The sequence below is a fragment of the Desarmillaria tabescens genome (assembly GCF_030435595.1).
Source record: "Desarmillaria tabescens strain CCBAS 213 chromosome Unknown EV420scaffold_4, whole genome shotgun sequence".
Classification (NCBI taxonomy): domain Eukaryota; kingdom Fungi; phylum Basidiomycota; class Agaricomycetes; order Agaricales; family Physalacriaceae; genus Desarmillaria; species Desarmillaria tabescens.
Genome location: NW_026848303.1, coordinates 264,170 through 277,959, shown reverse-complemented (window position 1 = coordinate 277,959; position 13,790 = coordinate 264,170). Strand labels below are relative to the sequence as shown.

The 13,790-nt window shown below is 47.5% G+C and overlaps 7 protein-coding genes across 7 annotated transcripts; 4 read left to right on the top strand and 3 right to left on the bottom strand.

The window, feature by feature from the left end:
- Nucleotides 1-696: 696 nt before the first annotated feature.
- Nucleotides 697-2,259, bottom strand: EV420DRAFT_802510 (uncharacterized protein). The gene is made up of 4 exons (XM_060483511.1): nucleotides 2,192-2,259; nucleotides 1,393-2,138; nucleotides 889-1,339; nucleotides 697-840 (listed from the first exon to the last, which is right to left on the bottom strand). Exons 2-3 carry the CDS (start codon nucleotides 2,135-2,137, stop codon nucleotides 906-908), a joined length of 1,179 nt encoding a protein of 392 aa, XP_060336762.1. The 5' UTR covers nucleotide 2,138; nucleotides 2,192-2,259; the 3' UTR covers nucleotides 697-840; nucleotides 889-905.
- A 1,361-nt stretch (nucleotides 2,260-3,620) lies between these two features.
- EV420DRAFT_1709344 (uncharacterized protein) lies at nucleotides 3,621-5,042 on the top strand (the record flags this gene model as incomplete). Its single annotated transcript, XM_060479587.1, has 6 exons — nucleotides 3,621-3,732; nucleotides 3,785-3,826; nucleotides 3,877-4,109; nucleotides 4,162-4,240; nucleotides 4,298-4,608; nucleotides 4,667-5,042. The coding sequence occupies 6 exons, from the start codon at nucleotides 3,621-3,623 to the stop codon at nucleotides 4,982-4,984; spliced, it is 1,095 nt and encodes a 364-aa protein (XP_060336761.1). The 3' UTR covers nucleotides 4,985-5,042.
- Nucleotides 5,043-6,158: 1,116 nt separating this feature from the next.
- On the top strand, nucleotides 6,159-7,911 carry EV420DRAFT_1636491 (uncharacterized protein; the record flags this gene model as incomplete). Its single annotated transcript, XM_060476595.1, has 9 exons — nucleotides 6,159-6,392; nucleotides 6,448-6,607; nucleotides 6,658-6,772; nucleotides 6,827-7,018; nucleotides 7,067-7,127; nucleotides 7,186-7,346; nucleotides 7,404-7,540; nucleotides 7,598-7,723; nucleotides 7,778-7,911. 9 exons carry the CDS (start codon nucleotides 6,159-6,161, stop codon nucleotides 7,909-7,911), a joined length of 1,320 nt encoding a protein of 439 aa, XP_060336760.1.
- An 18-nt stretch (nucleotides 7,912-7,929) lies between these two features.
- EV420DRAFT_1508864 (uncharacterized protein) lies at nucleotides 7,930-10,039 on the top strand. The gene is made up of 3 exons (XM_060471450.1): nucleotides 7,930-8,534; nucleotides 8,590-9,782; nucleotides 9,836-10,039. Exons 1-2 carry the CDS (start codon nucleotides 8,201-8,203, stop codon nucleotides 9,672-9,674), a joined length of 1,419 nt encoding a protein of 472 aa, XP_060336759.1. The 5' UTR covers nucleotides 7,930-8,200; the 3' UTR covers nucleotides 9,675-9,782; nucleotides 9,836-10,039.
- On the top strand, nucleotides 9,830-10,847 carry EV420DRAFT_1636489 (uncharacterized protein; the record flags this gene model as incomplete). Its single annotated transcript, XM_060476594.1, has 3 exons — nucleotides 9,830-10,037; nucleotides 10,093-10,147; nucleotides 10,202-10,847. The coding sequence occupies 3 exons, from the start codon at nucleotides 9,830-9,832 to the stop codon at nucleotides 10,845-10,847; spliced, it is 909 nt and encodes a 302-aa protein (XP_060336758.1).
- Nucleotides 10,848-10,886: 39 nt separating this feature from the next.
- On the bottom strand, nucleotides 10,887-12,323 carry EV420DRAFT_1617436 (NAD-P-binding protein; the record flags this gene model as incomplete). Its single annotated transcript, XM_060475236.1, has 8 exons — nucleotides 10,887-11,144; nucleotides 11,192-11,275; nucleotides 11,328-11,386; nucleotides 11,436-11,585; nucleotides 11,641-11,675; nucleotides 11,727-11,813; nucleotides 11,873-11,973; nucleotides 12,033-12,323. The coding sequence occupies 8 exons, from the start codon at nucleotides 12,321-12,323 to the stop codon at nucleotides 10,887-10,889; spliced, it is 1,065 nt and encodes a 354-aa protein (XP_060336757.1).
- A 219-nt stretch (nucleotides 12,324-12,542) lies between these two features.
- EV420DRAFT_1636487 (NAD-P-binding protein) lies at nucleotides 12,543-13,790 on the bottom strand (the record flags this gene model as incomplete). The annotated part of the gene is made up of 8 exons (XM_060476593.1): nucleotides 12,543-12,769; nucleotides 12,825-12,995; nucleotides 13,054-13,103; nucleotides 13,155-13,259; nucleotides 13,311-13,337; nucleotides 13,391-13,427; nucleotides 13,484-13,704; nucleotides 13,753-13,790. 8 exons carry the CDS (start codon nucleotides 13,788-13,790, stop codon nucleotides 12,543-12,545), a joined length of 876 nt encoding a protein of 291 aa, XP_060336756.1.

Here is a 13,790-nt window from a genome sequence, read left to right as displayed (position 1 = left end):
CATTCTGATCTTACGGTAGTGATATTTACTTGGAACCATTTTCGTGCTCTGCACGCCGGTACCGCCACCGCCACGAGTATTTGGTCGGACGATACTCGGCACCGCACACACACCAAGGACGACGAGACGAGGAGCAAGAAGATAATAGACTTGTGCCTGTCTGGTCAATGTTCAGCTTTATCACCATAGTGGATGCGCAGGGGTAGAGTTATAGGCAACCGATGGACGAAGCGTTTCGAGGGTACGAAGCTCAGAGCCGGGGCAAGCCACGGGCAGCGTCTCTCCGTCATTGACAGCATTCATGGATCGTTACTATCCTAGTCCTATAGTTCCGACAGCGTATGAAGTCGGTTATTAAAACGGCAGTCCAAGGATGATGTCGCAATCACTTGTGGAAATATTGTTTCCGAGTCAATGTTTTTTGGCGCATGACTTCACGACGTGGGACAGAATTTCTTTGACTTGGACACTCCATATTGACTTAGTTCTCTTCCATTCCATGACAGTCGTCGTGGAGGTCTTTTATACCGCCTAGCTTTGTATCAGTCATTTTCACCAGACGGTCTTCGTAAAATATACCATACACTTTATTATATGCACCTAAGTGTGAGCTAAGTACAGGTCCAAATGAGTCTTTAGCAGGTTTACAGAGTTCACGGAGGGAAATGATTGACGAAAAAAGGAGCGAGACAATATTTGGTGATACCAAGGATGGAGAAAACTACAAATTGCATCCGGGCAGACTGATAGTCGAAGGAAACAAGATTTACACTATCAATCTGTCCACTTTACACACAACACCAAGACTCGGCGCTCATCCAAGACTAGTTCATGACGATGCTGTAAATTTGGTCAGGGCAGGTTATAGTCAACAGACACAGTACTTACGCCACCGATTTGAGCACTCAAAAGTATGGGCGATTATCGTATCCCATAGCATTCAATGATACTTCACAGCCAAGCTCTTTCAGCCCCCGAAATTTGCCCTCCATGCGAGTCTTGAATGTATCCCATCCCGCAGGCCGTGGATCGAAAATGAACGCAACACGCTCCAACGAAGCGATCTTGCTGGAGGTCAAACAGCTATCCAGCCTCATCCACAGGTCTTCCCAATCCAACGCGGGATGAGGTTTTTCATATTTCGGCCACGTCCATATGATTGTAAAAGTAATCGAACGAATGGCGCAGTGTTTAACGTTCACCGCTGAAAGGTTGGAGATCCACCATTCGAATATGTGGAAGGCCCGACCACCGAGGGTCATTTTGGTGCCCTCGATTTTAACCGTAACAAGCTCGACGTTGGAAATATTGAGCGTTTCTGAAGAGCGGTCACGGAAACCTATGATCGAGAATGAATATGAGCAAGTAATGGTTAAGAAAAAGTATGCGCACCTGGGGATGGATTGTTGAAATGACTCACGAAAAGATGTTTGAGAGAACTAGGCGAGAGAGCTAAATATCGACTGACATATCGTGGGACAGTGCTCGTATCAGGAAGAGCTATATGAAGTATACGGATATTACTGCAGGAAAATGGGCATGGACCAGACGGCAAAACCGACTTCAGAAGGGTAGGTTCAATGATATGCGCCGTGGCTGGAGCGGTGGTGCGATGAAGGGAGTGGTCACATTCTGTGATACTACTTTGAAGCGCCAAGCGTACTTCCTGCAAGTTGGGCGAATTTTGCACTAGTGAGCAGATATCGCCTATCCTTCGGAAGAAGAAAGTTGGGTCTATGCTGAGGATGCGATAAGAATAGGACTGCAGACATGACACAACGGGAGCCGGCATAAATTCCCAGACTCCTCGTATGAGGTATAAGTCGGTGATATTGGGGAGAGATCCGATGACTGTCAGCGGTTCGTAAATCGAGAAAGGAAGATCAGGGTTAAGGCTTATTACGATTCTAAGAGATTTGAAATGCAGGGCAAGCTTTGGAGACAGCGTGATCAACTCGCGGAGGCGTTCACAGGAGCATTCCCAGCTTGACAGTAATGCGACAGAGAACAGATGGACTCTGGTCCTCGGACAAAAGGCCTTGCAAACCAAGGATGCTTGCAGCAGAGATTTCTTGTCTTCCTGTATTTCGTCGATAATAGCATCCAGAAGTTCTGGTGGAAGATCCGATACTGGCATTCTAACAAGCAAAGATGTCAGATAAGTCGGTCTAAGAAAGAGATGGGCCCTGACAATTACTCGGCGCTGAGGACCAGACGATGATAAACGCTACCGGTAACTAGCAAGGATGACGGTCGGAGTGCAACAAGCACAAACGTTGGACGCGTAACCTGTCCGGGGTCGTGACCGTTATCCGGGGAGAGCGGACCGTAATCACGTGAACCTTAGGGCAGGCTTTCGCAGGCACTACCGCCACTCGCCTTACTCTATGCCCTGCAACAAGTATGAATTATCATGGAGGTCAACATATCTGCACCGTCGAACGTCAAAGAACCTCTAATGCAATTACAAGCTATCTTCCCATCTACGCGTCGTCACAGATTCGCAGTTTGAGTCAGAATTATACCTTGGTCGACGGGCGCGTACATTCCGAATTCACGGTTGTGTGGTACTTGGGAAGGGGTTGAGCAGGGGCAGTCGCAATTATTCTCCCTGTTCGCACTCTGAAAATGAGTCTACACGTGCGTCCCTTCTCCTTTCTTGTCTTCTCAGGCTAACTGGGACCGGACTAGGAAGACTACGGACAACTTCAAAGACCTTCACCTTGTGGTCCTCAACTATAACAGAAGTTGCTCATCTGAACCTCGGACTTTTGACGTGGTATGAATAACAAGATCAGGACCAGCATACATGAGATTGCCTCTGGTGCCTATGCTACCCCTCACAACTCGGAGAGAAAGGGCTATTGGTCCGTGGTCGATATTCATTCGAAAGTAAAGTGTTTTCTTCATCCGGGGACTGGAAATTCCTGTGGTGTATACGGTACCGACCGAGCTGGATATTGAGTTTGGGGGTTTGGAGTCGCCGCTGAATAAACTTCCGGTATGTTACTGGTACATCTTTTTCTCTTTTATTTCCTTTTTGATTCGTCTTTCAGAACTGCTTTGTATCCACCATCAGTGCCACCTACTACATCATGGTCTCCTGCGCGCGTCTGCGAGTTTCTCACCCACGAACAGGACTCGATGGCGTACTGTATCCCTCTGGCATATATCTGTACAGATCTTTCAAGCAGGCTCGGCTACGCTCTTGTATGAGGAAACCGACGCTATGCGTCTTGGTTCGTTGGATTCTGTATTGTTTACCCAAGCTAACGGCACTTGATAGGGCTGTACCAAGTACGTATCGATGGAGAATCCCGTGGATATTTTTGTCTCCCTTCCGAAATACCCATTCTATGTTACTTCTCTTCAGTATGTTGGGGTGCCGGGTGATCATCATTCTCGCCCCTTCCCTGGTCGCGTATACACTAGGACCTGTGCAGTGTGCGCGCTGGACTCAAAGCGGTCAAGGATGAAACATCAGACGGCGCTGATCATCTTTTCAACACTGGAGCTTTTTGCTATGGCATTGTATACTATATAACGACTGTGTCGTCTCGTATGTTATCCCTACAGACCACCCCCTTCGTTGTTATCCTACCTTCACCCAGTCTTCTGTGATGGCCAGTCAGATTGGTGCTCCACCGGATCTTTCCGACGCCGATAAAGTTTATATATCCACAGAGCTCGACTCTGCGCTGAATTCACGAATTCTCTATTCTCTACTGCTTGGTGAGCATATTAGTTCGTCTAGGAATAGGTGTCTAATTATGGCTGTACATAGGTCTATACACAGGAATTGTCGCCGTCACGTTGGGAAGCATCTGTGAGAGGAACACGTCTACCATGTTGTTCAAACTGAAGTGAATGACGCAGATACGAACAAGACTCGGCCCGTCGGACGGGGCATGATCGTTGTCATATTCCTCCTCCACATCGTTACTTCCGTCGACTTCATCACCGACTGGGTATACATCCGCACTATTTTTGTTGGAAATGGACAGAGCTCTTGGGCAGAATATCTGTTTTATAACAGTAACCGTGTAAAATTGACCGTGGTGATGGGTGTTGCGGGTATCATCTGTACTGTTCTTGCGGACACCACCCTGGTATGTGCAACTTGTGCTATTCTCTCCAGCTTACTGTCAATACAAACTATAGATTTGGCGCTGCTGGATGGTATGGGGACGGCGCTGGCCGGTAATTTTGCCCCCCACTCTTTTCCTCATTTGCACAATCGGTATGATCAACTTGATCTTCTAGTTAGTTTGCGAATTAACCCCAAGGCTTCGTGCAGTATTCAAAAGCATCGCTACATACAAAGCCTATGCCACGATAAGCGGGTATACTCTCGGATTTGTGCTTTATTCAGCATTTATCCTTGCTACGACTCTATGGTGCACTCTGCTCATTATCTACCGCATCGTGACCGTCGTACGAGCAGGAGCTCAAGCTGGACTAGGTGGACTTGGAGCTTACCGCCATGTTATCGAGGTCTTCGTCGAATCATCGGCTCTTTATTCCCTGTCCTTGATCGTATACGTAGCCGTGTTTTGCTATGACACTCCTGCAGGGGCTTACATTGATGTCGTAGCGGGAGTCGCAAGGGTATACCTATGTTCTTCAGCTACTACTTATCATCTACTGAGTCACGGTCGTTATGTAGGGAATTGCACCGACGCTTCTCGTAGGGCGTGTCGCAGCAGGACATGCTCGACCAGATGATTCCTGGCAGGGAGGCATCATGTCTTCGCTTCACTTTAGTACACGTCTGGGAGGACAGAGATCCCAGCAGGAGTCTAGTGCGACGAGCGATGATCCTGAAGCTCAGTCGGAGAGAGGCGATGAATATGGTCGTTGCACAGTGGTGGCCTCTATTACCGACTCCGATGATAGCCTCACCCATCAAGATCACCGCGAGATTCAGCCGAAGACTCGATCAGTTGATGATTCTAACACGGTCATCATCGTATCAAAGGATTGACGTCCGTTGATGTGCATTCTATTTACCCCACTTCCTTTGTCCATTTGCCGGACGGTATACCTGTACCTTTGGAGACTGGCCACCCCTATTCTTTCTCTGCTCGACTGACACATAAACCTCTTGACTTTAGATTTGATACGCTCTACGGCTGTCGAGTTGTAGCCTTGTAGAATACAGCACGTCAATATTCGGCTCATTCCACTTTAGCAAAAGTACAATTCAGATCTTCGTTCGACGTTAAGCAGGAGGGAGAGAAAATGATCAAATTGAAAGATGACCGGCATTTGCCGATACGAGGTTGGTCTTTGCTTGCCAACCAAAAGCAAACTCAGTACTTACTTCCACAAAGCAGCCGAGGACACAACTTCACGATGATGATGTATGACAACAACAAAGTAAGACGCCTCGTGAAGCGATGCTGAGGGTGGGGATAATGACGAAGTCATTCATATCGAATTCCTTCTTGACGGAGACGCCTGAGGCCAAGCCGATGGGCGTCAACGAAGACTAGCTTGAGACTAGCAGGAAACAAGCATCAAAATCGGCAAGTCGGCCTCATCGAAAGGAAGGATATGAAGAACTGGAGGTACCTCGAACGTGGCCGGATCCAAATCAACTAAACTGTTCGAGTGGGATAATGCTGCGTATTCTCTGACGTGTAAGTATTGATATTTTGTCTTCGTATTTCATTAAGGCACCAAGGCATTCCACCCCAATCGATCGTTTGCTTATTTCACAACTTTTTAGGCTATCCTCTATACGGACCCATTAGACTGCAATCAATGGCGATAAAAGGCGTCTTAATGTTCACTATTGCAGAGATACTCCTTTTCGTACTGAGCATCATTCAAAGACATGAACGAAGGACTCCTTGCAGTCTGTGTTTCTGATTTCTCACTAGCAGCTGAATTTGAAATTCAAGTCCCCGATGACCGAAGCCCCTTGGTAATAACCACCGAGGCACCTAGGTTGTCTTGTACTAAACGCTTACACGCCGTTAGGGGTCTGATATTTGCTCAGCTAGCCTCGGGTCCCCTACCCGCCTACCCGGATACACGGGTATACTCATCCATTCTTAGACATTCCTCACCCCGAGGCCTAACCCTCGAAAATGCTTATAACGAGCCTGTATCGGTGCGTCGTTCCCCAAAATATTATGGAACGGACTAACAGCATGCATTCAGCAGCCTCTACACGAGCTCCTTCCATCCAAAATGAGGACGCCCCGACGATGTATTCGTCCCAGTTCACGGACGGGTCTGCTTCGATGAGAGCGTCACGGTTCATGTACATGAAGGTCGTGGCCGTTGGGACGCTGGCTGTGACTATCGTGATGTTTTGCGTCTTTTCAATATATTGGGGCGCTCTGTGGAAGATCCCAGCGCATAATTTACAGGGATGGGTTGTGGTGAGTGGTTGTTCCTTGTCATCTTATCTGTTTCTTGATCTTATTATCGCGACAGGACTTTGATGGGTCGACGGTGGGAAACGCGGTTGTTCAAGGTCTTCTGTCTTCGTCTTCAAAGGTGTCTTGGACGGAACGGCCATCGAGTGACTTTTCCGGCAGTGCAGGAGAGGTCGCTGATCTCGTCGTCGATCAGAAGACATGGATCGCTGTTGTTAGTACGTGTTCTTTCTGCTTCGCTCTTGATAATTGCTCATCAGAAACTCAGTCAACTCCAACGCGACAATGGCTCTACAATCAGCATTATCAACAGTCAATTCTTCATATGACGGTACGGAAGCTATCACAGTCTATGCTGTCGAAGCGCGGAACGAGAATGCTTAGTGAGTAATCACTCTACCTTCAAAATCCCATTTCCTTATACGTCTTTTCTGCAGTCGCTCTCTAATCCGCCCATCCGTACAAACTTCGCTCGCTGTCATCACTCAAAGCTTTGCCCAGTCTTTTCTTAAGCAAGCCGGGTCGTCGTCGCCCGACGCTTTGGCTTCAATATCCACTGCAGCGCCACAAATCTTAACGGAGCCTATCAGCTACATCCTCAACAATTTGCGGCCTTTCGACATACCAGTGTATGTCCATTTCTTGTGCATTTAAGCATAGGTCTGACCGCTATGCAGAGCTAGTGCCGTCACCTTTGTTGGGCTCATCTACGTACTCGTATTGTCGTTCTTCATCGTGGTACGTCTTCCATCTCAATGAATTTTATTTCTTCCCTGACTATGCCTGTCCCACATAGAACTTTTGCTCCGTCGCTCGTCAACAATCTGGTCTAGAAACAGCGTTGACGACAGGCTCCCTCATTAGAGTCAGATTGGTCTCGAGTTTCATCGCCTACTTTGCCCTATCATTGTTCTACTCCCTATTGAGTCTGGCTTTCCAAGTAGACTTCTCCAGAGTGTGAGCCGTAGCTTCTTTTCTCCCTCCCGTTTCTTCTCCTGAACTCCAGCGATACAGACTGGGACACTCTGGATTCCTCGTTTTCTGGATGGCTAATTACGTCGGCATGTTAGCTGTGGGGTTGGCACTCGAGGCAATGGTAACAGTTATGACGCTGAGATTCGTCCCGTTCTTCATGATATTCTGGATTATTGGTGAGTAGTCCGTGCTTTCATCCTATGACTTGACCTTATTAATGTTGTCTTCGTCAGTCAACGTTGCAGTGTGCTTCCTGCCTATCGACGTCCTTCCGCATATATACCGCTACGGATACGCATTTCCCTTCTACAATCTGTCCGGCGCTGTGAGAACTATCATCTTCGGGACGAAGAACGAACGTGAGCACCCATTTGTCGCATGGACTCGGAACGATACTGATGGAGCTCTGTTAGTTGGCATGCATTTTGGTGTTCTAATAGCATGGGTGGCGGTTTCCATGATCACTCTCCCACTGTTCCAGTGGTTCATGCGAAGAAAGCCGATGGCCGAGTCACAGCAAACGCAGGCAATAGTGGAGAAAGCGTAGGACTCGATGCATAATATCGTTTGAATTATTGTAGACTTATAATTATCATACCTGCTCCTAAGCCCAAGTATTATTATCATCATGTCCACGAGCTTTCGAAATATCTTAAGAACACCACCAAGCTACGGGTCTCCACTAGTCACGGTAATTTTTGCATGACGACTCCTGCGCCTCTCCATACCGATTCAAAATGTTCGTGAATCGTAATCCTTCGGATAAAGGGCTCCTATAAAACAATTGACCGATCACTGTTGCCGAAGAATGCCGCCGTGTAAAATCTACCACCACCATGGCCGCCCCCTCCGAACATCGAGCAGTCGCTTTGGCCAAGAAACACGAGGACTATCATCGACTTTCAATAGAGTATCAGCGGAGATTCGAAAGTTCTCCGGTGGAAGGCAATAGGACAAAAATACCCGTCAAGCAGCAAACACCCATCACCAGTGCTCTCGATAAAATACAGACCTATCCTTTCGTTTCGTTCACTCTGGGGCCATCGGAGACAAAATACAATCTTGTAGACCCAGATGCTGAATGGGACGATACTAGCAGTTTCGGTGAGCTTACTGCACCTGATGTAGGAGCTATTCTTGAGGCATCGCAACCTTCATCTTTCGGGAAAGGTATGCCCCCTTCGTCCACCCCTTTTTGTTCAGCATTCGGACATCTTCCTCCTAGGTGATCAAACCGTGTATGATACAAATTATCGCAATGGACGCGAAATACCGGCGGACGCGGTGAAATTTCGGGAAGGTTATGAAGAGAAACTCTCGAGCAAGATAAAACGGGTTTTGTGTTCGACACTGTTCATCGGGAAAACTGTTAAATTGGTTTTCTACAAGTTGGCACTGTATGAGAAGGGAGGGCATTTCAATTGGCATCGCGATTCTACCCATGGGGACAACCATCACGGCACGGTGCTAGTCGCTCTCAACACATCTTGGGAGGGCGGAAGATTCCACCTGTGTCATAATGGCGCAGAAACGCATTTCGACATGCATCCGGTCATTGAAAAAGACCCCCAGACGAGGACGACCACGTCCATTTCGTTACGAGTTGTTGCCTTCTATACTGACGTCGAACACAAGGTCGAAACTGTTACTGAGGGCGTTCGTTTGGTGCTGCAGTACGATGTATTCATCCAACAAGAAGACGAGTATCCCGAATATCAATACCTCCGCATACCAAATTCGCAACTCTTCACTGAGCATTTCGAGCCCGTGGCTGATGCTCAAGGTCCGAAAATATTCTATCCCGCCGCCCTGAAAGATCTGTCGGATGCTATATCAGATGCTCATGAAAGGGGGACAGGCGAAGTTTCAATTCCTCTCCGGCATCTGTATAGACAGGCTAGCATTCGACCAGAATATCTAAAGGGAGTGGACGCCGTCGTTTACGAGAATCTTTCTCAGACATTCAAAGTGTCCTTGTTGCCCATTCTTCTCCTGGAAACAGTCTTTGGAGATGGTGGGGTCATGACGGCTGTTGTCAAATATGACGGAGAATCAAGTCGGAACGAACGTTTATTTCAACCAGTGCGAAGGAGATATAGGAACGAGAACGATTCCGATACAGCTTCAGAGGGGGAGCAGGGACAGAATCTGTCAAAGAGGATCTCCGAATTCCATATGTCGGGATGTACTGACTTGTTACAGATCAGTAAGGAGGATTATCAGGACCATGCTGGCAATGAGCCTCAAAATGGGAGCGCTAGTTATTTCGGAGGCGGGATGTTTATATGCGCCAAGGATTCGATGGAGTAATGTCGTGCAGTAGCCATGATTTACTGTCTAAACGTTAAAAAGAAGAGACGTGACTTCCAAGTGATTTGATTGGACGACCGGGTTCCGGGACGTTTTTGCCGGGTGTCGGTGAAATGACTCCGACTTACATGTTACACTGCTTTCTTACCTTCTACATGCAGACTACCTCACTTGACGCGTCGAAGCCTCGTACGACTGGAATTCCTCGAGGATCCGAGTCTTTAAGTCCTATCTTGGGCGTCGGAGACAAAATTGGCTCTGGAGACACTTTCATTATCGAGAATTTGCTTGCAGACGACTTGGCTGACATCGCTTTCGAGAATCTGAAGAATGAAGTGCATTGGCATACTATGTTCCATAGAGGTCAGCTGCTGTAAAGGTCAAACTGGCGCTGATACGCTAAGGGGATCATGAGCAGGTGATGAAGTTCCACGACTGGTTGCTGTAGAGGGAGTCATTGAAAAAGACGGCAGGTTTGTTCAGAACACGTCTCTACATGATGATGATCTAGCTGAAATTTTTGCCAGTATCCCACTCTATCGCCACCCTGCCGACGAATCACCTCCTCTTCATCCATTCACACCTACCGTTTCGCTCATCGCCCAAGCAGTCTCAAAGGTAGTAAATCACCCGGTTAATCATGTTTTGATACAGCACTATCGTAGCGGGAACGATTACATCTCCGAGCACTCTGATAAAACAATTGATGTCGTCCGGGGTTCCAATATCGTGAACGTCAGCATCGGTGCCCAGCGCGTGATGTTTCTGCGCAGGAAAAAGGATCTCACTCCTACAAAATACGCGCAGCGTATTCCGCTACCGCATAACTCTATGTTTGTTATGGGACTTAACACAAATCGCGAGTGGCTGCATGGGATTCATCGAGACAACCGTCCCGTAAAGACTAAGAGCGAGGTCGAAACTGCTTTTGGAGGCGAGAGAATCAGCTTGACGTTTAGGCGTATCGGCACCTATTTGACGAATGATTCGAGCCTGATCTATGGACAAGGAGCTGTCGGAAAGACGAGGGAGGAAGCAAGACCAGTGATTAACGGGGTACCCGAGGAGTCCCAAAAGTTGATCGACGCGTTTGGAAAAGAGAATCACGAAAGCCTGTTCGACTGGGATGAAGTTTACGGGCAGGGATTTGATGTCGTGAATTATACAGTGTGATATCCACGGAGTTCTTGTCGTGTAAATAGATGTACATCTTTAATACCTAGTTTCAACATTTCTCCAAGCTTCCTCTCCACCATTTTCAATCATCCATCTCGCAGTATCGACTATCGTCTCCTCCGCGGATCTGAACTTCATGTCAAGTACTCTTTCAGTCTTGCTGCTGTCGATTGTAAACACAGGCATGTTGACCAGGTCCGCCGGTACAGAAGGCAATAAGTGGGCACGTTCAGGAAACTCCTTAGCGAAGATCGATACAAATTCCGAGGGGAAAATCGAAATATTAGATGGGCCCTGTGATATTCAAGTCAATTGTATCATAACAGGCCACACTGACTTACCAGAGCAAATCGATGCCCATTGGCCTCATCTTTTTCGATGGCGCGCACGAAAGCCGTGCACAAGTCTCGCAGGTCGACCAAGACCTAGCAGAGGAAGTCAGATGAATATATCAGAGAGAGTAAGCATGAGGTTCACTGGGCCTCCAGATGTAGTTCGGAAGTTCCAGTCCGCGCGAAAAAGCACCCCAGCTAGCCCTATTGCATTTTAATTGATCGGGAAGAGCAGAGAGAGCAAAAACTGTACATTGGTTAGAACTATTGTTGATACCGAAAGGATCATGTCCGTGTGCCGGACCATAGACGAAGCAAGGTAGCATATTGATAAGCGCAAAATGAGGGTTAGTCTCTTTCATGAACTTCCAAGCGGCTTTGTCTGCTAGCTTCTTTGACGTGGCTACAAGTATCCTGAGGTCAAATGGAAAAGAATGGCGGAGTCAAGAGAGATATACTGTAGGCCAACAAAGGGTGAGGTGCATTCTTCCCACTGGAATATTTTGAATTCAGGAGTTCAGGAAGATAAAACCTTCCCACTGACTATTCGTAGTCGCGAGGGTTCCACGACTCGCCGGTTACGGGTTCGGTGTGATTTGGTATAGAGAAATCTACCGCGGCGGCGATAGAACTAAATGCAAACCCGTTCAGAGGCTTGAGACGGCAGACGTGGACAGCATTACCCCTCACCTCACAGTAATAACCTTTTTACACCTAGCATACTTCGCGGCTGAGCGAAGAGCGCTGACTGTACCATTGATATTAGGGAGAAGAATGGATTTCTCATAGTCCTGTCGACATAGAGAATTAAATATCACCCGTCTCATCGTGAAAAGGTGCAATACCGCACCTGAGAAACACCAGAACGCCAATCAGGGAGCTGGGCGATAGTATGTATGAAGTAGTCCATGCCCTCGAGGGCCTGGTCGAATGCCCCCTCTGCGATAATGTCGCCTACTAACGCACACTCCAGCTTCCCTGAAGCTGCATACGGGACAAAGGACGGTAAGGCTAACCAAGCGTCTGCCTTGATCTGTGTGCGTACAGTACCACGAACGTGGTATCCGGCTTCCAGGAATGCGAGCGCCAGATCTGTAGCAATAAATCCATTGACACCAGAGATCAGAATGGAGAGAGGCATGTTGGAGGATGATATCAAAGATGTACTGATGGAGCCTATCGCCCCGGTGTACATTTATTACGTCGTGGTTTAAACAGCCGATGAGACCGGCAATCCATAGTTGATTTCAGCCGCATTTCGGGGAAAGGTATCATATGTCACTGGGAAAGGTTTAGTTTGTGGAAAAGAGACATATCGCATTCAAAAGGCGTATTTATTTAATGCCTACCCAGATAAACATCATAGTCGAGTTTTCACGGGCAGGTCAGTATTAATAATGACGTCTTTCCACGACTCCAATACTTGCAATCTCTCGGTAAGATCCTGCTTGACAGCATCGTAGCAATCGGCGCCAATCTGTAGGCTTCGGGGAATGAGTTTGCCTGAGGCAACCCCTTGTCCCTTGACGACATCCACGATGATCTCGACTAGTATGCGGGTGTCACCACGTTGATTTCCATCAAGGGCTGCATCCCAATCATTAATTAATGTCGGAAATTCGCTAGAGAGAAATGATCGCACCTATGAAGATATCATTCATGGCACCAATTGTAGGCTTGTAGTCTTCAATTCGGCTGACGTATGGTGACCGATTGTTGGGATCTATGAACCTCGTTCGAAAATATCCAGGCTCTATGTTGATGCTACGAATTCCGAAAGGACTGACTTCCATGTCCATAGATTCTGATATGCCTGGATATTCGAAATCAGTATCAAACAGCTTGGCATACGAGAAGAATTTCATACAGACCTCTGATAGCATGTTTGACTCCTGCATACATGCTTAAAGCCGCAGCACCTCTTTATTAAACATCAGAAACAGGCACCAAAGACTCGAGGAAGATAACTCACTGCCAACCACACAGCGACCCGATCCAAACGATCATGCCAGATTTTTGTTTACGCATGTAGGGAAGAAAAGCGCGAGCAACGTTAAGGGCACCAAAGACGTTGACACTTCAGTCAATCTCGTAAGACATCGGAATACACAGCAAGTAGGGCAAATACTCGAATTGATCGTAGGTTTCTTCTGGTCTACGAAAATATCAGCTAGTAATTGACTACGAGATTTAGATGGCAAAACATACGTGAGTTCCTCAGCAGAACCGCAAGTAAGATAAGCACCTAAGCATGGTTCAAATCAGGATACACTTCCTTATAGTTGACTCGGAACCACCCACCAGCATTATTGACAAGAACGTCAACGCGGCCATGCATCCCAATAGCCTTGATAGCACATTGTGCCAGCTCTGCAGGCGATGCAGTCACATCAAGCTCTAAAGTATTAGCGCCTGCTTTTTGGAGTTCGTCTAGTTTATCAAATGATCGCCTACGTCCAGTGGCAATAACCTTGTCCCCGCGTCGAAGAGCAGCAAACGCGAGTTCACGACCGATTCCAGACCTGAAGCCAGTTAGCAGACTCTCTAGTAACACATAGTATATTGCCCACGATGTTCCGGTGATAATCCAAACGAGGGAACCCGTCAT